Source organism: Peromyscus eremicus, chromosome 1 (genome assembly GCF_949786415.1).
Source record: "Peromyscus eremicus chromosome 1, PerEre_H2_v1, whole genome shotgun sequence".
Taxonomy (NCBI): Eukaryota; Metazoa; Chordata; class Mammalia; order Rodentia; family Cricetidae; genus Peromyscus; species Peromyscus eremicus.
Window position 1 is genome coordinate 55,605,114 of NC_081416.1, and position 20,743 is coordinate 55,625,856.

Consider the following 20,743-nt stretch of genomic DNA (forward strand, 5'->3'; position numbering starts at 1 on the left):
CAGGGTTTCTCTGTGTGGCTTTGTGCCTTTCCTGGAACTCACTTGGTAGTCCAGGCTGGCCTCGAACTCACAGAGATCCGCCTGGCTCTGCCTCCCGAGTGCTGGGATTAAAGGCGTGCGCCACCACCGCCCGGCTGAATGCTTCTTTATAAGGGCACAAATGTTTGTTTAAAAACAACAGTAGTAGCTTTCTGTCTAGGACCTATGACTGAGTCATAGGGCTCTTTGACTAGGTGAGAATTCTCTTCTGTGGAGTGGGGCTCTGATCCAATCAGAAAATGGTTGGTTGTCCTCATTAGAGCAGTCAGGCCGTTATTGTATCAGTAGGCATATTTTGGCTGGCAAATAAGTATAACACACTGCTGAATAAGCCTGCTGATTACTTTTCTCCCCAAATTGGTTTTGAACTCACTATATAACACAAGATGACTTTGAACTTCTGATCCTCTTGCCTGTACCTCTTCAGTCCTGAGATTACAGGTGTATTGTCATAAACTTGGCTTAATTCACTTAATTTCAGACAATGCACTGGTTTTGAGTGCAGGTCAGTACATTTTGACAAAGACATTAACAAGTGGTGGTGATAATCACCACAATCAAAATGAAGGTCATTTTTGTCTACAAAAACTCTTGTGGTGCTTTGCAGTTAATCTCAACCCCTGATCAGTTCTTAGCTTTAACATAGTTAAATAGTCTTCCAGGGCCTTCCAACCTCTTCTGAGTTTTCTCTTTCCCTCTCTGACCTCTTGATATAGGAGACTCCAGAGAGCTCTTACATTTTGTTCCTTGTCATCTTCCTGTCTCCAGTACACTTAAGTGAGCCAGTGAATTCAAGGGCTTGCTATGCTCAGAAATTCCCCATTTTGTATCTTCAGCTCAGATTCTGCTGGAAAAATTTCAGATTTATATCTTATTGCTCATTTTACCTTCTTGTTTGTGTGATGTTTCAAATTAACTAATTTCTACAACTTGTCATGTAACTCAATTTCTAGGCTCCCTCCACTATACACCCTCCTGTAGCCTTCCATCTCATTCTGTTGTGTTCTACTGTTTCAGCCACACTACACTGATCTTTTGAAACATGTTAGATCCCCTTTTCCCTTTGCATTTGGATTTGTTGGTGCCCTTTCCGATGTTATACCACTCCATGTCACAACCCCACAGTTCAAGGGACTAATCTGCATTCTCAAGTATGTATTTTCCTGGGGCTGGTGAGCTGGTAAAAGCCCTGCCTGGTACTTGAGTTAGTGCCAAGACACGCTGAATATATTTGTAATTCCCTTTGTAGACAGTAGTCCTTAGTAAATCTTATTGGTTGTTAGGAAGGAAGAATAATAAGTACTTACTGGTACATATCTGTAATCTTTAATTACTCATGAGACTAAGGTAGGAGGATCAGAAGTTCAAGGGTTGACTGAGCTATATGGAGTGAATTCAAGGTCAGCCTAGGAACTTACAAGTTTCAAGCAGAGGATTCTCTCTCAACAAGGAGAAGAGTACTTGGCATATGGCATACTAAAACACTAGATTTAGTACCTATATTTTACTAAGGGGGTGGGGGTGGTGAGCTATGGCTATATTTGCCTGTTCTTCAGTCGTCTTTGGCTATTTTACAATCTCCCTCTAGATCAGTATTTTTCTGTATAGCTCCATCTCTGCTGTGACATTTGGCAATGGTAAAGGCTACGTGTACAGAGAGTGTGTATTTTGTGGTACTTGCCCAATTTCTTTGCTTATTCATGGACCATTTACATAAAACTGTGAGACAGGAAATTTTCTGCCCCAGTATAAATATATATAAGTATATAAAAATAAAAATATATGCCCCAGTTTCTACTGCTGAGCTCTAACCACTACAAGCCCAATTTACTTCCTGCAACACATAAAATGGGCAGTTGGTAGTAAATGTTTTATGGAAACTATCTCTTGAATATACCACCTCTGCCTTCTCTACCCCAACTGGTTCATTTCTTTTTTTAAACTATGTTTTGCATGCATGTACATGTATGTTCTGTGTGTGTGTGTGAGAGAGAGAGAGAGAGAGAGAGAGAGAGAGAGAGAGAGAGAGACTCAGGTCCTCTGCAAAAGCAGCCAATGTTCTTTTATTTTTGTTGGTGGTGGTGGTGGTGACAGCATCTCTTTGTAGGTCCTGGCTGTCGTTATGCTTGCTATGTAGATCAGGCTTGCCTTGAACTCACAGAGATTCTCCTACCTCTGCCTCCAGCATATGGGATTAAAGGTATGTACCATTTCCCTTGGCTAAAAAGCAGCCAGCGCTCTTAACTGCCTTAGCATCCATTTGTGTGCAAAAAACAAAAACAAAACAAACAAACAAAAAAACCCTGAGTGACATTCAAGGACCAGATTCTGGATTCTAGAGTGGTACTACAGGACTCAAGAATGGTCACTTGTAGGCTAGAATTATCCCAGCCAATGAGTTTAAGAGTTTAGCAATCTAAAGCCCCGTGTAATGGCTTACCCCTTGAATCTAGTACTTGGGAGATTGGAGGATTGCCAGAAATTTGATCTCAGCGAAGTTTATATACTAAGTTCCTGAGATAGAATAATAAATACCCTGTCCCAAAAAAACCAAACAGCACTCTAGAAAGGTAGAAAGGCAAATATATGGATGTATCTTAGGCCCCAGGAGTGCCCTGTCTCTTGGAGAGCAAATAGGGGAAGTATGACATGTCCCAGGATTGCCCTGTAATTTGGAGATGTGAGCCCTAAGGGCAGAGCTGCTTCTCTCAGCCTGACCTAGGCCCTGCCTGCAGCTTCATTTCTCCTATTTTATTTTTTTCAAGACCGTTCTCTCCTCTTCCCCCCCCCCCCCCCCAAGACAGGGTTTCTCTGTGTAGTTTTGGTGCCTGTCCTGGATCTTGCTCTGTAGACCAGGCTGGCCTTGAACTCAGAGATTCGCCTGGCTCTGCCTCCCAAGTGGGATTAAAGGTGTGCGCCACCACCGCCCGGCAAGACTGTGTAGCTCTGGCTGTCCTGGAACTCATTACGTAGACCAGGATGGGTTCATACTCACAGATAGCCACTTGCTCTTGCTTCCCAAGTTCTGGAATTAAAGGCAAGTGCCGCTACACCTGGTTCATGTCTCCCTCTTGATAGTTCCATCCTGGCCAGCTTGGGCCACTGCCAGCTGCCCAGTTGGTCTTTCTATATGAAGAATGAGAACTTTTCTTTCTGATGTGTTATGGGGGCAGGACTCTAGCTTTTCAGGACCTTTGCCAGTTGTTGATTTGTGTTTCAGTTTTTTGTCCTTCGGTTTCCTAAGGTAAACAAGCATCAGGAATTGGGGTGGGGCCTTTTCTTTACTGGGGGTACGGTAAATCATTTAGCATTTCTAAACTTTAGTTCCTTTAATTACTGGGAGAGCCAAATATAATCATTTGGATTTATGGATTAGCAGAGATGACGATGGATATGTGAATCCTATTTGGTCTGGATCCTTAAAGGTCCATCAAACTGAAGCACTTTTTAGAATTCACCTTGCCAGACTTTTGTTCATCCTGTGAGTTCTTGGAGCGGATTCTATTTCCTGCACTTGAGTTCCCTTGACATAGGCCCACTCTAACAAAAGCATCCCTGGCACAGATTCTTTTGACAAATAAGTGATTCTTCCCTCGGATATGTATTTTTTTTTTCTTTTCTCTCTCAAATTTCCAAGGACAAAAACTCCCCAAGGTCCTACTGAGTGAAATTCTGAAAAGCCACAAACCTAGGCAGACTGCTTCCATTTGTGGGGGGGTGTGTGTGGCATTTTGCAGACAACCAACCTCTTTCTGTCCTTGGGAAAAGCTCCTTGCAGTACTTTTCTGTGCCTGTCTTCACAGTGTGGCTGGAAATCAGAGGAAAGTAGTAGGTCAAAGGCTGTCTCAGGCAGACCTAAAAGATGAAGCAAGGCTTTGTTACAAGAGCTTGTGCCAAGCAGAGCAGAGCCTTAGTACTTAGTAGTTCTGTGCCTCTCTCCCAACCCCACAAAGGCATTGCACTAACACCAGGAAGTTTTTAAGGAACCTGGCTGCTTTTCTCCCAGACAGTGAAAATATTTAAGTCAGCATTTACTTTCCCTTGTATGAGTGTTTCACAGAACGCTGCTGCTATGGCTGAGCCTTGCTTGGGTCAGTACCCAGGGCTCTGCCTCACCCAGCCAGCTGCACAGGAAGAAAATCTCTCACTCCCTCTCCCCCCAAATTGGGCCAGCAACTTCCCTCAGTTCTCATCATCCCTCATCATGTAGACCAAGCTGGCCTTGAACCCTCATGGATTCACCTGCCACCACATTAAAGGTATGTGCTACTACACCTGGCTAGTGTAGTTCTGCTTAAAAAAAAAAAAAAAGAAAAAATTAAGATTTTTTTTTTTGTATTAGTGTTTTGCCTATGTGTATGTGGACCACATTTGTGCCTGGTACCTAAGATACTGGATCCCTTGGGACATGAGCCACAATGTGGCTGCTGGCAATGGAACTTGGGCCCTCAATCCTTTGAGGGGTGGTACTCATGTAACTCAGACTATCCTTGAGTTCACTGTGTAGTAGAAGATAACTTTAAATTCTTGATCCTGCTACCTTTACCTCTCAAGTCCTAGGATTGCAAGTGTGTTTCACATCATCAGGATTTCCATTCTTACTCTTTAAGTGCAAGTAAGTGGTGGCGGCAATGCAGTAATAACCCCAGAACTTTGATTTCAGACCAATGTTCCTAACCTACCTTTCATATTCATCTCAGTAGTCTCTTTAAGATCTCAAGTGACTCTGTCATCCCGTGTTCTTTACTATTTCATTCAGACATGGCCTGGCCCACAGCAGGTGCTCAGCCACTGTTGAATAGAAAAGTCAGCTTGATCGATTTCAGAGATTTAAGCCCTCCCCCCAGACTGCCACCTGATAATCTTTATCTGTGAACCATTTCCTATCTACAAGGTATTGTTTTAGACCTCATCTATGATCTGTTCTTACTTTCCTTTTCCATCAGTGATCTCTAAAGAAAAATTAATAAGCTTATGATAAGTCTGTGTCTTCTAAAAAATTCCTTCACAGTCTTCTACAAGGCTCAGCTTGAGTGGCTCCCATCACTTACTCTTCTGGTTTCCTCCACAACTTTGCTCAATCCTCAGAGCTGCCTTTTTGGCTAATGGGTGTGTTTCCCTTTCCCTCCATTTGGGATAGCCATCCTCTCTCTATAGTACTCTGATGTTTATACATTAGCGTATATTTGGCCTTTCATAGTGCTTAGCACAACTGAATTAAGGTTCACTTCTTTAGTAGGAACACATTGATCACCATATCCTGGTACAGAGCAGGAGTTCAAATAGCAGATAAAGTTCAGTAGCGTTTAGAGTGAGAGGTCTCATGGGACTCGGAAAGTCTCTGTTGAGAAACTTCATCTTGGTGAATGAAAGGAATTTTGTACCTACAATATGAAGCTTCTCATGAAAGAACTGAAGTTTAGAAATAAAAACATCTGTTTACTCCTTGGCAGTTCTAACTGGCTGAATACTTAAGCCTTTCCCAGGGTTTATTTATTATGAAGAAGTGAAAGGAAAAAATTTCTTCATATAATTTTACTATCAAATTGTAGTAGTCATTAGCCACTTAGATTATATAAAGTTTCATGGAGCTGGAAAGATAGCTTAGCATGCTGCCCTTCCAGAGGACTTGAGTTTGGTTCACATCTCCCCCCTGCCCCTGTGGTGGCTCACAACCTATAACTCCAGCTCCAGGGTATCCATTGCTGTCTTTTGGCATTCACGGGCACCTGCCTAGACATGGCATATAGTCACACAGATACACACATACACATAAAGAATGTAATTTTTTTTTCAAGCAGGGTTTCTCTGTGTAGTTTTGGTGCCTGTCCTAGATCTTACTCTAGACCAGGCTGGCCTCGAACTCACAAGAGATCCGCCTGGCTCTGACTCCCAAGTGCTGGGATTAAAGGCATGCGCAAATGAAAATTTTTTAAAAATTGAATTTCTGAGTACTACTAGGTTTAGTTTAAATACTTAAGATTTACATGTGGCTGCAGACTGAACAATTCAATACAAGTTTTGCCAAGTCTTATCTGGCCATGGCTCTATAGAACTATTTGTGTAGGTTTTTTTCCTTGCATGTTCTGCCAATGATTTGAGGGTGTATGGGGATCAAGATACATTAAACTACCATGTTAAGTTTGTCAAAACCTAACGCAGAATACCACTTGAGATTCTGGTGAGGTCAATACCTGCCCATTTTTTGTTGTTTTCTGTTTTGTTTTTTTGAGACAGTTCTGGAGCTTTCTATTTAGACCAGGCTGGCCTCAAACTTAGAGAGATCCTTCTGCCTCTGCCTCCCGAGTCCTGGGACTGACAGTGTGCACCACCATGACTGGCTTGATAGCTACACATCTGTATTGTTTTGCCTGGTAGTATGCATACCAATCACAAAGAAGTCCCAGTGGCTTTGTCTTAATTTCTTTTGTGTGATAACAGGGATAGTCTTACCTTTCTGTGGAATGTTAGATTAACACAAACTTTTTGTACTTCATTTGCTAATTGGAGTGTGGACATAGACTTTTATACATTGTCATTCTGGCTTCTACTCAAAAAGTCAGAAAATTGTTAAGCATCAAATATGTGGAGTCAGAAGTGGTATACTCTGTAATCAAAGCATGAGCGAGGATGGTGCAGGGTGAGAGTTTGACGACAGCCTGCATAACAAAGCAAGCAAGACCCCATCTCAAACGAAAGTAGAAGGAGCACTGGCTGCTCTTGCAGACGATTTGGGGTTTGATTCCCAGCACCCATGTGATAGAACTGTCTGTAATGCCTTTTGTAGGTGATCCAGTGCCCTCTTCTGGCCTCCACAGATACTAGGCACATGCAGGCAAAACAACCATTCACGTAAAATAAAATCTTTTTAAAAAGTAGAATGTGTAGGGTGGGGTGGGGTTAACTTAGGGGCAAGTACATTAGGCACACACAAGGTTCTGTATTTGATCTCTGACACCCTCACCTAAAAGGAAAATTTCACATGTAATCAGAATGTTCATGCCACCATTTCTGTATAGGTGACAGTAAAGCTTAAGCAAGGTTTGTTCCATCATTCAGTTTTAATATATAGGAGCTAAAGACCTTCAAAGTATTGATTAAAAATTTTTCTTGGGCCAAGTGGTGGTGGTGTGTACACATTTCATCCCAGCACTGGAGAGGCAGAGGCAGGAGAATCTCTGAGTTCCAGGCCAGCCTGGTCTACAGAGCGAGTTCTAGGACAGCCAGGGCTACACAGAGAAAACCCTGTCTCATGGAAGAAGAAAAAAACCAACAAAAAACAACTCAGGATTGGTTTTAGAGGCTTATGCCTTTAATTCTACCACTTGGGAGATTAGAAGCAGGAGAATCAGGAGTTCAAGGCCAGCCTTAGCCATATTGCAAGTTAAGAGGCCACTCTGGGGTAATTGAAACTCTTGGAAAAAAAAATTTTTTTTTTAAATTGGGGATGTAGCTCAGTTAGTAGGGTACTTGCACACTACACATGAAGCCCTTGGTTTGATCCCCAGGACTGCATAGAACTAGGTGCAGTGGTACATGCATATAATTCCAGCACTCAGGAGGCAGAATGATCAGGAGATGAAGGTCCTCTAAAGCTATATAGGGAGCCTGAGGTGAGGCTAGGCTACCCTGTCTCAAAAATTAAAGTGCTTATTGCTCAGCCATAAGACCAGAGGTCAGATCCCTAGGACTCTGGGAAAAACTGGGTGCTGAGGTGAACACCACAGTTGGGAGATGTAGAAAGGGGAGACAAGAGGATCCCAGGATTGGTTGGCCAGCTAATTTAGCTAAATAACCTGTATTGACCTCTTATTTCAGCCTGTGTGTATACATATGCAGACACCCCCCCCCCAAAAAAAAAAAAAGATTATTTTTGCTTTTTTTGAGGCAGAGTGTGTGTGTGTAGCTCTGGCTATCTTGTAACTCACTTTGTGGACCAGGCTGGCCTCGAATTCAGATGCACCTGCCTTCGCCCAACTTTGTTTTTTTTTTTTAATTTAAGAATTTTTAGAAGGGCCATTGAGATAGGCATTTGCTGCAGAAGCCTGATCCCTAGAACCTATGGTGGAAGGGACAGAACCACCCCGAAAAGTTTTCTTCTGACCTGAGTGCTCCTGCACTGGCACTCAGGCACCTACACACATTCTCTCTCTCTTCCCTTCCTTCCCCCCCCCCCAATAAATAAATAAAACTTAAAAAATTAAGAGAGGCTGGGGAAATGGTTGAGTTTCTGAAATTGGTCTCAAAAGCTCAGGCTAGCTTCATTTGCTATGTAACTAAATCTGACCTCCAGCTTCTGATAATCCTAACTCTTACATTGAGTGCTGGAATTACAGGTATATGCGCTGGACTCAGCCTATTTCCTTCTCTGTTCAAAGTATATTTTATGATCCAGCAAAACTGCCTTACTGACCCAAGTGTAGTGGTGCATACCTGTAATCCTAGCACATTAGAGGTTGTTAAAGGGGTAGGATTAGGAGTTCAATCAAAGTGTCAGCTACATAGTGATTTCAAGACCAGTGTCAACTACAGATCCTGTCTTAAAAACTAATCCTCCCATGCCCACCCCCCCACCCCCCCCCGCCCCCGCCAAAATCAATCTTACACTCATTTTAGCTAAAGCATGATCCTAGCAGAAATATTAATACTTTGAGAAGTCATTTTTAAGAGCTCCTAAGTCAATTTACATGAATAGCCCCCTCCCTCCGCTTTTGTTGGTAGGGAGAAACAGGAAACTGACCCTGAGCTTTGTGCTTTACCATGGAGGTATATGCCTAGCTTTTTTTTTTTTTTAATAAGTTTTTGAGATTTTTATGTATATGGATGTTTTGCCACATGCATGCAGTACCTTTGGAGGTCAGAAGAGGACATCAGATTCCCCGGAACTGAAGTTACAGACAGTTGTGAGCCACCAATGTGGGTGCTGGGAATCAAACCCAGATCCTCTAGGAGAGCACTCAGTGCTCTTACTGCTGAGCCATCTTTCCAGCCCCCCTCCTTCCCCCAGTAAACATAGGATAAAACATCCAGGAATGATGACTTACGTCTAATCCCAAGATTGCAGAGGCAGAGAGGCAGGAGGATCAAAACAAGTATGAGACTGGTCTGCTCTATATGGCACATGCCAGGGCCACATAGGGACAATTTGTCTCAAAACACAGGAGTGGTGAAAGGGAGAGTGATCATGTGTGGGGGTGGGGCAGGGAGATTTTTTATCAAGCCTACTGGGAAGGGTGTTAATCCAAGCCTAAAATGTTTGTTCTCTAAAAAATATTTAAAAAATTTTTTGTGAGTGTATAAGTGGCTGTATGTATATATGTATGATGCCCTGATGTATATATGCCTGATGAGGTCAGAAGAGGGTATCACAGATCGCCTGGAACTGGAGGTATATAGAGATGGTTGTAAGCCACCATGTGAGTGCTGGGAACTGAATTGCTTGCTTCTAAACAGTGAGCTACCTGTCCAGCACACTATGATGTTAAATTAAGTCCACTTGATAGGATTTACTAGATACTCTAGCTTAGCCTTCTTATGATACAGAATTTCCTGTGGGGCTTCTATCACTAGTGTGCTGGGTCCTCTGTAGAATAGCTGTAGTTATTTGGAGAAAGGAGCCTGACCACCAGCTATACGAAAGTGACCAGTGTCTCAAGACACAAACTAACTGGCTCAGCTGTCTATTTCTGAAACCATATTGCTCTACTCAACTTCCTTCTACGTTTTAGGCATTCACTTATTTGAATTCTATAGCTCAAGCACAACTGGAAAAGAATCAGAAGACACTAGTGGTAAATAACAGTCACTCAATTAGGAAAAGATTAAGTGTTAGAAACATTTATTTGTCCAAAAAAAAAAAAAAAAAATGGGAGGAGTGGAATAAAACAAGGCTAAATTTCAGCTAATGCTATACCACGATCACAGGTCAGACAAAACCGGGAAAACAAAAAACAAACAAACAAACAAAAAAAAATCAAACCAAAACAACAACAAAACCCCAATGGTCCTAGCAACTTCAGAAGTTTAGCTTCAGTGTTAGAGTCCAGAGCTAACAGAAGAGTTAAAGGCTGCCTGCCACTACATGGTCATTTTAAAGGGAAAGGAGATGCTGCAGGAAGGCAGGGACAAAGGGCTCAACTCTTAGGGACAGCAAGATTAAGAGGGGCTCCACTGTACAGGAAAAGGGGGGTGCCAGCATAATCCTTACCTAGGGCTGTTCAGAGGCTGAGAATATAAGGAACAGAGTGAAAGGCTACAGACAACTAGCATCGAGGAAAGAAGTCAACTTAGAATTAAATTAAGAAGAAAAACATAGTTGGTCACAAATTCCTTTGTTTACTGAAACATGAAGCAATGGAAACATCCCGGCAAAGGGGACCGCGAGGACCAAGTTCTCATATATGACCGCAGCCCGAGGGTTCAGTCCGCAATTATCCTACCTGAAAGAAAGCACAACACAAGAGGCTTACACAATGCCTGGAGAGCAGCCTGGTTCCGAGTACAAGGGCCCTGGTCCCGTCCTGTATTCCAGGGGGGGAGAGGGAGAAACAAAGAACAAAACAAAATCAAGTCAGACTGGGTTGAATGTGTATCCCACAAAATCACCCAGGAGTCTAATAGCTACATCTAGGAACCTGCTTACAGCTGTATGCTGCACAAGATGCAAACTCAGCTTTCTCCTGTCTTAACTTAGGTAACCCCTGTAGTAGAAGGCTACCACTGCTTCAAAGAAGGTATAAATTTTCAATAACTACAGATTAATTTTGTAGGAATTTTGTCTAGGAAAAAAAGCAAAAGATGGTAAGATAATCAGATATAGTCAGTTTCTCTCTTTTCCTTTTTAAGAGATGGGATTTAATTGTGTTGCCCATGATGACCATGAACTTCTGTTCTAAAGCAACCCTAAGTAGCTGGGAGTATACGCATCCACCACCCATGCCCAGCCCAATTTTACTATTACAAATGTTCCAAAGAAAACATTCAAAAAAACATAGTCACAAGACTAGACAGAGTCTCAAAGAACAGTTGGTCATTCACCCTTTAAGTTATCTACATGTCACACTGTCAGTTCAGAACCATAGTTGCAGTAGTTTTCTAATTGACCAAATATCCCTTGACAAATCAAAAGAAGAAACCACTGCTAGGACTGTCTAATTCCTCCATTGATGATGGGAACTCCAGACACCAATGGCTGGGGGAAAAAAAAAGTTAACTCACACCAAGCTCCTCTACTTAATACAGACACAGGGCCAAATCTTGGTCTTGATCTGTGCCAATCGACTTCAAAAGCTGTGATGTTCTTGGATCAGTTCTGTTAGGGTGAGACCCGAATTTGGATCCCCAACAGTTGTAGAGTATTTCATCCTGGCAGCCTCATTAACATCAGGCTCCTGGGACTGCAACCAACTCAGGGTTATTCAGTCCATTTGAGGTTCACACCTGGAAGGTAAGTTTCTTTAAAAGTCATCACTAAAAAGAGGTTAGTTGAACAGCTATTGACTGAAGTTAAAATTCACTTTTAAAACGTCCTAACAATACCCTTAAAGGCTATATTATACTAATTTAATATTTAACTTTTAAACATACTTTAGAAACAAAGTTAACAGATTACTAACTTTATCAAAGGTATCTCAGAGTAGATCCAGCTGTAGAAATTAATAGCAAACTCCATTCACATGCTGAACACCCAAGTCTTACTGACACAACTGTACAGCATATAACAACATACATGCCATTGTTTTCTTAACATACAAAATCACAGGATAAGTTGGGAACACTGGTGTCTCAGTGGTAATTTGTTTAACTGCACTGTAGGGGCTCTAACTCAAGTGATGCTCAACTTCAAAGTACAAGGAAAACCATGAGAGAACTGTATGTTGTAAATGCCATTTCCATTCTAATGAAGTTTACTTGTCTCTGAATATCTCCAATTCTTGCCATTCCAACACTCTTTGTACACACTTCCTGAAATGGGGAAACATTAAATTTCCAATGTCACCACCTACAAGATTTTATATACATCAGAAATTATCAATTTATCTAATTCCTTGAGTGTTCCCTTAAAAAAAAATTGCTGAAAGAAACAGGAATTCTATCATAGGCTACAAAGAAATAGGGCTTAAGTGCCCACAAAAACATGCTGTGGGCTAGAATAAGGACTTCTTGGAACACATCATGAAAACATTGAGAACTGAAGTGTCCTAAAACATTAGGGCTTTATCTGATTTAAAAAGTAACATGCCTAAGAACTTCATTTGATAAATGCTAATGACCCAAGAAATAGTTGGAAGTTAAGAATTAAAATTCTCACTGTGCTGTCCATTAATAGCTTCCTAATGTACCCTTTACCACCACCATAGCAGTTTAGTAGTGGGAAGAGTATTGATTTTATTATTTTGGTTTTTCAAGATAGGGTTTCTCTGCAGCCCTGGCTATCCTATAACTCATTCGGTAGACCTGGCTGGCTTCAAACTTAGATCTACCAGCCTCTGTCTCCCAAATGCTAGGTGGGATTAAAGGTGTGTGCCAAAACTTCCTGGCTGGAAAAAATATGAATTTAAGAGGTCTGAGTCTGAATTTTGGCTCTACCTCTCATTTACCAGATGATCATACGCAAAGTACTGATGCTCTCCTGAGACTTAGTTCTTTCCTAAATGAGGAAATAACTGTTTATACAACAAAGGGCCAATATATGTTAGCTTACTCACACCTCACTCCAACCCCCTACCCCATACCATGTTTCTGTTTACAACTTTTTTTTTCCTTTTTTTTTTTTTCTCTCGAGACAGGGTTTCTCTTTGTAACTCTGGCTGTCCTGGAACTCACTATGTAGACCAGGCTGGCCTCAAACTCAGATCCACCTGCCTCTGTCTCCCCAGTACCAGGATTAAAGGCATGTGCCACCACTGCCTGGCTTGTTTACAACTTTTAAAATAATCTCACTAACTGAGCTTGTTACTATTTGAGCAGTAACACACTGGAATCATACTAACTCCTCAACAGGCTAATTTAAATAAACCTGTGGTTGAAACTACAGAAAATACTGAAAACATGTAATTTGTGCATTTTGGGTAGGGTCTTGTTTGGTGTTCTGGCTCCTCAGTGAAGCAAAGGTCTCTTGTAGGTAACTAAATGCAAATTTCAACCACATCCACCCAACTCTCACCTCCAGTTTTTAAAAGGCTGAGTACCGTGCTCGGTCCACATACTGCTCCCGCTCATACCGGGCCATGTCATACAGAGAATTCCGTGTCGCTGCTGAAGCCTGAGACATCTCACTCTCTGGCCCATAACCGTAACCCTCTCCAACTGCAGGGAGCACAGCTGCATTCCGACGTAGTGGGCTCCTGTCCCTTCCATAATAGGAGGAAGAGGCGGCGGCAGCCATGGCTGCTGAGGTGGCAGCTGAGCCGGAGTTCTGCAATAGGTGTCTGTCATAGGGATCAACAGAAGTGGAGTTGAGGTGACTGGGTACAGCTGAGCTCTGGACTTGAGGAAGATGAGACATGGTCTGCTCTGCATAATTGTATGCAGAAGCTGCAGCGGCTGCTGCCACAGCTTCATAAGATCGGACCCGGTAGCGCTTATAGTAGTCAAGTGCTCCATAGGCATCGTTGTAATACATGGATTCCCCATAACCCATGGTATAGGGCGTGCGCACTGCTCCATACTGTTCATTGTACTGCTCAGTAAAGTCTGCCACACGCCCTGTACGGTCTACTGGGCACTCTTTGGACCAGTGTCCTTCTTTCCCACACCGATAGCAACCACTCTGGTCTCCCATCCCAGGGGCAGTCCGAAGTCGACTAGTTGACAACTGCACATGCATTCGTTTGCCTTGAGGAAACAGATTAAAACTATTATTACTCATTAACACTCTTTTTCCTCACCCAAATAAAAGTAAACATAAAATACATATACATACACACTCCTGTGAACCTACTTCATTCAGCAACCCCTTCCAAAAAAATAAGTTTCAACAGAGGTGAGAGCTAGAATATCAGAGTTCTTAGAGACCAGTCACATACTGTTTAATGCCAGTAGCATATCAGACTCTTCCCTACTTCCATCTCCACAATCTGTTTCCTTCCCCCATGCAAAGATTGCTGTTTTTTTCACTAAGACTGTTAGGTTACTACTTCCAAATCAAACTAGATACCTAACAAAACCTCACTTAACAGTGGTGTTAGAAGGCATCTTTTCCACCTCTAAACAATTCACGTTAGGTCCAAGCTCAATGGAAAAAGCACATGCCTCTTAGCATGTATGACACGCTGGGCTCAACCTCCAGCACTGCATCACCCCAAACCCTACAACAATCCCAGTTCAACAGCAGTCTTCTATCCACCATGTTTCCTCCAGGAATGTGTGCAGGTGCTATGTTGGGTACCCAAGTCATACTTGGCTATCATTGGCTTCATCTGTACCTGTGGGAATTAAAAGAACCTCTAGATTTCAGCCCTACCCCTAGTTTTTTCCTCAGGATCAGAACTATTTGAGCAAAGCCTCTTACAAGAGTTAGGTATTAAAACTACCAGCTTTTGGGGCTGGACATGCATCTCAATGGTTGAGTACTTGGCTCCTGTGTGCAAAGCCAAGTTCCATCCCCAGCACCACACAAAAATAAAGTAAAAATAGTACTAATTTTTTAATTTTTATTTATTTATTTTCAAGACATGGTTTCTCTGTAGTTTTGGTGTCTATCCAGGATCTTGCTCTGTAGACCAGGCTGGCCTCAAACTCACAGAGATCCGCCTGGCTCTGCTGTCCGAGTGCTGGGATTAAAGGTGTGTGCCACTACCGCCCAGCCCAGTACTAGCTTTTTAGAGACTCTGTTCCTATGTAAAAGAAGATCAGCATCTTTGGACTGGGTATAGTGATCCACACCTTTAATCCCAGCACTCAGGAGGCACAGGCAGGTGGATCTCCGAGTTTGAGGCCACCCTGGTCTACAGAGTGAGTTCCAAGACAGCCAGGACTACACAGAGAAACCTGTCTTGGGTGGAAGGGGAGTACTTCTGACCCCAGCTGCTAGTAGATAGTCTTCACAAGACCACTGATGATGCAGTAGACAGATAGCAAGCAGATGGCATTAATTCTCTGAAAGCATGTGGCCATCTGAGATTTTAAGTATTCCCAATCATGTAGTTATTAAGGGCTACAGTGCTATATACTTATCAGAAACATTTGTGTCCCCATTTATACTTCATATGTAGAGTTCTCTATAATTTAGAGGATTAAAAGCCATTTGACTTTCAACAGACATAGTGACAAATACAGTGATTTTTCCTGAAGTCTCAGCCCTATTCCTACTTTTAACTTAAAAGAGGATGAGAGTGCTTTACTTCATCAACATTTGTGGCAAAATCTATTTCTGCAGTTGTGGAAAGGATGCCAGTAAGTTTTTGTTTCTGACTTAGAGCTAAAAACACCTGTAATATAAATGATAGGTGGCTCCACTGTTTTACACCTATTCTTTCCAAAGGTTACAGGGGCTTTCAATTTAAAATCTCAAATTCTGAAACAGTGCTATATTTCTCTGTTATCTTTAGAAACAGATGTTTTGCCACTCTACTAGACAGATGGAACTCGTAAATTTTCTCAAACTTCCAAGTTACTGAAATTTGCCAATATCTTCCAGAAAACCAGCCCACTAAAAGTATTTTCCCTTGAAAGCTGGAACAAAAGAGAGTATTAAAATGCTAAAAGGTGGGAAACTTAATTATAAATTCTAATTCTATCTTGGGTCAGAGTCCAAAGAAGACTGGAGATGTAGCTGACAATAATGATCAACTGATGCTGAAACGACACCCCTAAATTCTTACATATCCTTCCCAATTCAGCTGCCCGGATGGTTACTTGGGAACAGCATCGTTATGGTTTCCAATTCAAACTGCATTCACTGCTGCCTGTGGAGAGGAAACATCTTGAAAGACCCAGGTAAACTCAGATTCTGTCTTTAGAAGTTATACAATGCAAGATATAAATTATAGACAACCATTAATACATAGAAGTAAAGGTTCCAAAGATGCTCAAAGTGGCACTTTTTAGACCAAAAAGACTTTAAATTGAACAAAATGTCAAATTGGCATCTAGATTGTATTTTCTGTAAGATATGTGACAGAATTATACATACAACCCCAGCACTCAGAAGCCTGAAATAGGAGGATTTTGAGTTTGAGAGCTGGCCTAGGCCATATGTCAAGACCCTGTCTCAACAAACAATTCATATCCAATACTAAACTTTCTGTTGCCACCTGGAAAAAAAATAACTAATTACAAAAATATCTGCATGTATAACTTGGACTTCATAAGTGTATAAACCACTCTTCATAAGAGCCAGAAAGAGAATGTGAAACCAAATAAATGATTCTTCTTTTTCAACTCAGTTTATTGTCTGTACTTTCTATGGAAGTGATTATATATGTACATATATAATAAAATACCTTCATTGCATTATTCAGATTCCCATTTCTTATGTAATTATATTTGTTATTAAACAAATATAATGGTCAAGGAGCATAGTTCAGGGGTACTGTTTATATATAACATACTCAAGACCCTGGGTTCAATATTCAGCACCCCACAACCAAACAAGAAAACCACATGACTCATCCTTCTAAGTTAACTCCTATTTCCCCATTTCCTTTAGAACTTAAAAGGGCATTTAATATTTTACTATAAGAATTTATCTGCAAAGTTAGTACTTGGTTTTAAGTTTTTCCCATTTATTTTGTTACTTGATAAGTGAACCCTTCTTCAGAGATGGGAATATACAGGCCAATGGTAGAGCACTTGCCCAGCATTTGTGGGGCTCTCAGATTATACCAGAACCAAGGGGGCGGGGCAAGAAAACTCCTTCCTTCCGTTCCCCTGTCCATCCATGACCACCTTCCATAGCAAGTGAGAATAATTAGGAATTTTTCAGTTGAAGTGTGGTAGCATTGTTCCAAAGTAAAAATATAAATTAAAAAAGTTTAAGCCAGGTGGTGGTGGCTTAAACTCTCTGTGAGTTGGAGGCCAGCCTGGTCTACAAAGTGAGTTCCAGGACATCCAGGACTTACACAGAGAAACCCTGTCTAGGAGTGGGATGGGGGTGGGAGAGTTTAACTATCACATTTTGAATATTTTTCTAACCAGAATAGGAAAAAATTCACGGTTGCAAATAGTGCTCATCTTTCATTATATATTGCCTTTATCGGCAAAATGCACTTATCACCTCATTCTAATCTCACTGTCTTTCTTTGAGTTCTAAAACTTTCCCTTTTCCCCATAATTTCATTGTTTTCTAGGTTTAGCTTTGTATATTTAACTTTTTTAGTGGTATTTATGGCAAAAAAAAAAAAATGGGTGTTGACTTAGGAACTAGATGACACTCAATAAAAGCCTTGTAGACTGTGCTAACCAATGAACTTCCTGCAATGTGGGTCTATTAATATGTTTCCCAATACAGTAGCCATTTCCCTCATATGACTCCGGTATTCTTGAAATATGCTCACATTGGAGACTTCAATTAATTTAAATTTACTAGCTATATGTAGATTGTGGCTACTATAGTAACACAATTCCAGGGTTTTCAGACAAGATCCTGTGGTATTAAAGATAATACATAGTTACTTATTGTCAATGTAAGCAATACAGTAAGTTCTATGATGCCCTCACTAGAATTTCCCCAGAAGCAAGACTATCATTCCCATTCAACCTTGAATTTCTAAGGAAAAAAATTTTTTAACCTGTTAGAAGTAAGTAATAAGTGGAGCACAAGAACCTATGGCATCTTTCCTGGCTTTGCTTGTAGTACACAGACTCAACATTTTTGGACACCCCAAAGATACCCCTCCCCTCCCCCCCAACTGAACACATCACAGATTTTTCATACAGTGCTTCCTCTAGATATTCTTTTTCCTCTTTGCTACCACCATCCATCATTCAAAGCATCAGAATATAAAAAAACTAAGGCTTCTGGGTCACAACAAGAGCAGTGACTAAGTCTCCAGTCCTTTTCTCACACTCCCTGCCTAGGCAGCTTAGACTTCTAGCAGCACTCAAGTGAATGAAGACCAAAGAAAGTAACCCACAGTTTGTGACCCCACACAGTTCTGGAGAAATATCTTTGTAAACATAATGGGAAATGTTTACTTCCCTAAGAGTAAATTATACTTAAGAATAGTAAACATAATCTCTTCATTTCAATTAAAAGAGAATGGAAGAAGCCGCTCTCACAGCCCCATGGTCTTATGTTCTTGCCTCTGCCTTGAGCTAGCTCCACGAAGCTCTGCCACCCAAGCCCCAGAACAGTTCACCTTGAAACTCTGTGTTGTCAAGGCCCCTGATGGCCTCCACTGCATCCTCTGCCCGCTCCATGTGTACAAAGGCATAATCTTTCACGATGTCACATTCGATGACTGGGCCATACTCCTCAAACTTGGCCCGAAGCTCTTGGTTGGTACAAGTGGGGCTGATGTTGCCCACATGTAACTTGGTTGAAGCTTTACTCTTATTCTTGCTGGCTTCCACATTGATGTTCACTCCGTGCAGCTTGTAGTGGTGCAGGTTACGTATGGCATCCTCAGCGGCCGTCTTGTCCTCTATGTGCACAAAACCATAGTTCTTAATGATGTCACATTCCAGCACCTTCCCGTACTGCTCGAAGAGTGAGCGGATCTCTTGCTCTGTGGCCTCCCGGGGCAGATTTCCAATGAACAGCTTCACCATCCTGACAAGAGCCTGGCAGATTACAAACAAGATTTCAAAAGTCAGGCGTGAAGTGAGACATGGCATAGCGCTGCAGCATTTCTGTTTAATGGTCCAACTATTAATATCATCCCGACCCTCACATAGTTAATTATTCCTTTTGAGAGAGGAACAGCAGTTTGTTCCTAAGTAGTGTGCAAGCCGTGTGACAATGCCAACAGAAGATCGGGGGTCAGAATGCACAACAAGGTCCAACATCTCCGTGAGGTCAGGCACATCTAATCTACAAGGTTGGCTGCTTCAAGGCTTAGCACAGGGAAGAAAACGCCAAGCAGAAAGCAAGAAACACCTGAACGTCCCTAGTTACAAGATTTTGGAGGGAAATCTGTGTGCCTGTCCACAGCGCGGTAGCACCTCGCACTACACTCTAAGAACGAAAAGCCCTCTCTCGCCCCACACCTGAACCCCTTTCCTCGGCAGCCCAACCTTCGGCTCCTACATCCCAACAAAGACTCTGCCCGACCCCTGCCCCGCCCCCTCCGGAGACCGGGCCCCGCCTCCTTTCGTTGTCTTCCCGGGACCTTCCTCAGAAGATGAGCAGCCCCAAACCGGGGCGTTGCCGGCCCTCCCGAGGTCCGGCCAGGCCGGCTCTCGGCTCCCCACACACCCACAGCATCTCTCCTACCTCCGGGTGGTGCCGGCGGTGGCGGCGGGTCCCGCGTCAGAGAGAACCCTACAAAATGGCGACGGCCGCTCGAGCCTCGGCGCGACCGAGCGCTTTCTCGCGCGCCAGCTCACGCACGCGCGAGTGCGCGCTGCCCGCCTCCCCTCCCCCTCGTAGGAGCGGGGCGACCAATCCTGCTGCCGCACACAGATGGCCGCCCCCGTGCGGGGGCGGGGTCACGTGGTGACGGCACTGCAGAGAGGAGGTCAGCCCCGGCTAGCCAATCACCACCCTGGGAGAGGGTCGCGGCTTGCGCGTCAAAAGGGCTCAGGAAGCAACCACTGCCTTGGCGAAACCGTAAGCCCGGGGGGAGTCTCTAACCATCACAATGGATCGTGCTATTAGGTCCACTGGCGAGGGAGGCTGATGACAAAGGGTTGTCTCACTGGTCCCGCTAGAAGGGGCTTTTCTCAACCTCTGGCGTCTGAGAGCGATGCTTCAGAAGTCTAGGCACCACATCTTAACCTAATCTCTCCCTTATTTGGGTGGGAGGGAGCGAGAACTCCCTTAAGACAACTTAGTTTTCACTGCAATTGTGTTGTTCTTTGGCGAGGAAATTGAGACTGAGAGTCGAGGGGCGGAAAGATGATCTGTGACAGGTTAGGTCTGAGGAAGGCATTTCTCTATCCAAACTATACTTCGTCATATTTATTCATGAATATACGTGGGCTGGGCTTTCCCTCTCTCGTTGTGTATCTATCTATCACGATTCCTGAAATGTGGTGAGCACTCCCGAAAAATACGTGGTGCAGAAGTCCAGAGAGATTCCTAGTTTGGGAACGTGAGTGGGACGAGGAGCTCCACGTCCAGTCCAAGCTGCCAGAGGTGCAGGCAATTGTCAGGCTCCTGACTTTCAGACGCGGTGCAAGGGCACCTCCTGGTGGCAGCAGGGTGCTGACTAGGTGGATTACTCACTATCTCATTCAACAAAGCGTAGCCATTTAGAGAGATTAGTAGAGGCACTAGGATGGTTGTTAGACACCATTCCCCATTGTGGTAGTTTCAACACTAGCTCGTCCAATACTATAAAGACCAGTTCCCCAAGTTACTTGGAAACATTTCTTTCACCAAATCCATGTTTCCCAGTCATTTCAGAAGCCATTGTCTTTCCAATTGTAATAAGAGACACACATTTTTTAAATTAAATTTTTTTATTTTGTTTTTCAAAACAGAGTTTCTCTGTGTACCCTTGGCTGTCCTGAAATTCACTTTGCGATCACACAACTTTGCATTCTGTCCTTCTCAAATTTCCTGAGGTCTCCACAACTAATGCTCTGTTAACAGTTA

The 20,743-nt window shown here is 42.7% G+C and overlaps 2 protein-coding genes and 1 long non-coding RNA gene across 7 annotated transcripts in view; 2 read left to right on the forward strand and 1 right to left on the reverse strand.

Moving 5' to 3' along the window:
- Positions 1–16,426, forward strand: part of LOC131911192 (RNA-binding protein 14) — a 58,226-nt gene extending 41,800 nt beyond the window's left edge. Inside the window, exon 3 of the mRNA XM_059263161.1 lies at positions 15,882–16,426. Coding sequence (XP_059119144.1) covers positions 15,882–15,982 — 101 coding nt within the window. The 3' untranslated portion in view covers positions 15,983–16,426. The remainder of the gene's footprint in view (positions 1–15,881) is intronic.
- Positions 533–19,668, reverse strand: LOC131911222 (RNA-binding protein 4B). Of its 4 annotated transcripts, XR_009379302.1 has the most exons (9): positions 19,418–19,667; positions 18,342–18,765; positions 13,205–13,875; positions 11,257–11,478; positions 10,479–10,559; positions 4,722–4,830; positions 3,786–3,894; positions 3,035–3,278; positions 533–883 (listed from the first exon to the last, which is right to left on the reverse strand). XR_009379302.1 is itself a non-coding variant. In XM_059263208.1 (4 exons), exons 2-3 carry the CDS (start codon positions 18,751–18,753, stop codon positions 13,214–13,216), a joined length of 1,074 nt encoding a protein of 357 aa, XP_059119191.1. In that variant the 5' UTR covers positions 18,754–18,765; positions 19,418–19,668; the 3' UTR covers positions 10,355–10,559; positions 13,205–13,213. The 4 variants fall into 4 exon arrangements, 2 of the variants coding, with proteins under 2 accessions (XP_059119191.1, XP_059119173.1); XR_009379303.1 differs by lacking the exon at positions 11,257–11,478 and having other exon boundaries at positions 19,418–19,668; XM_059263208.1 differs by lacking the exons at positions 533–883; positions 3,035–3,278; positions 3,786–3,894; positions 4,722–4,830; positions 11,257–11,478 and having other exon boundaries at positions 10,355–10,559; positions 19,418–19,668.
- LOC131911235 (uncharacterized) overlaps positions 19,470–20,743 on the forward strand; it is a 30,415-nt gene continuing 29,141 nt past the window's right edge. The window contains exon 1 of one of the 2 annotated variants that reach the window (XR_009379305.1): positions 19,470–19,753. This is a non-coding gene — a long non-coding RNA (uncharacterized LOC131911235). The remainder of the gene's footprint in view (positions 19,754–20,743) is intronic. The other variant, XR_009379306.1, reaches the window with a different exon arrangement.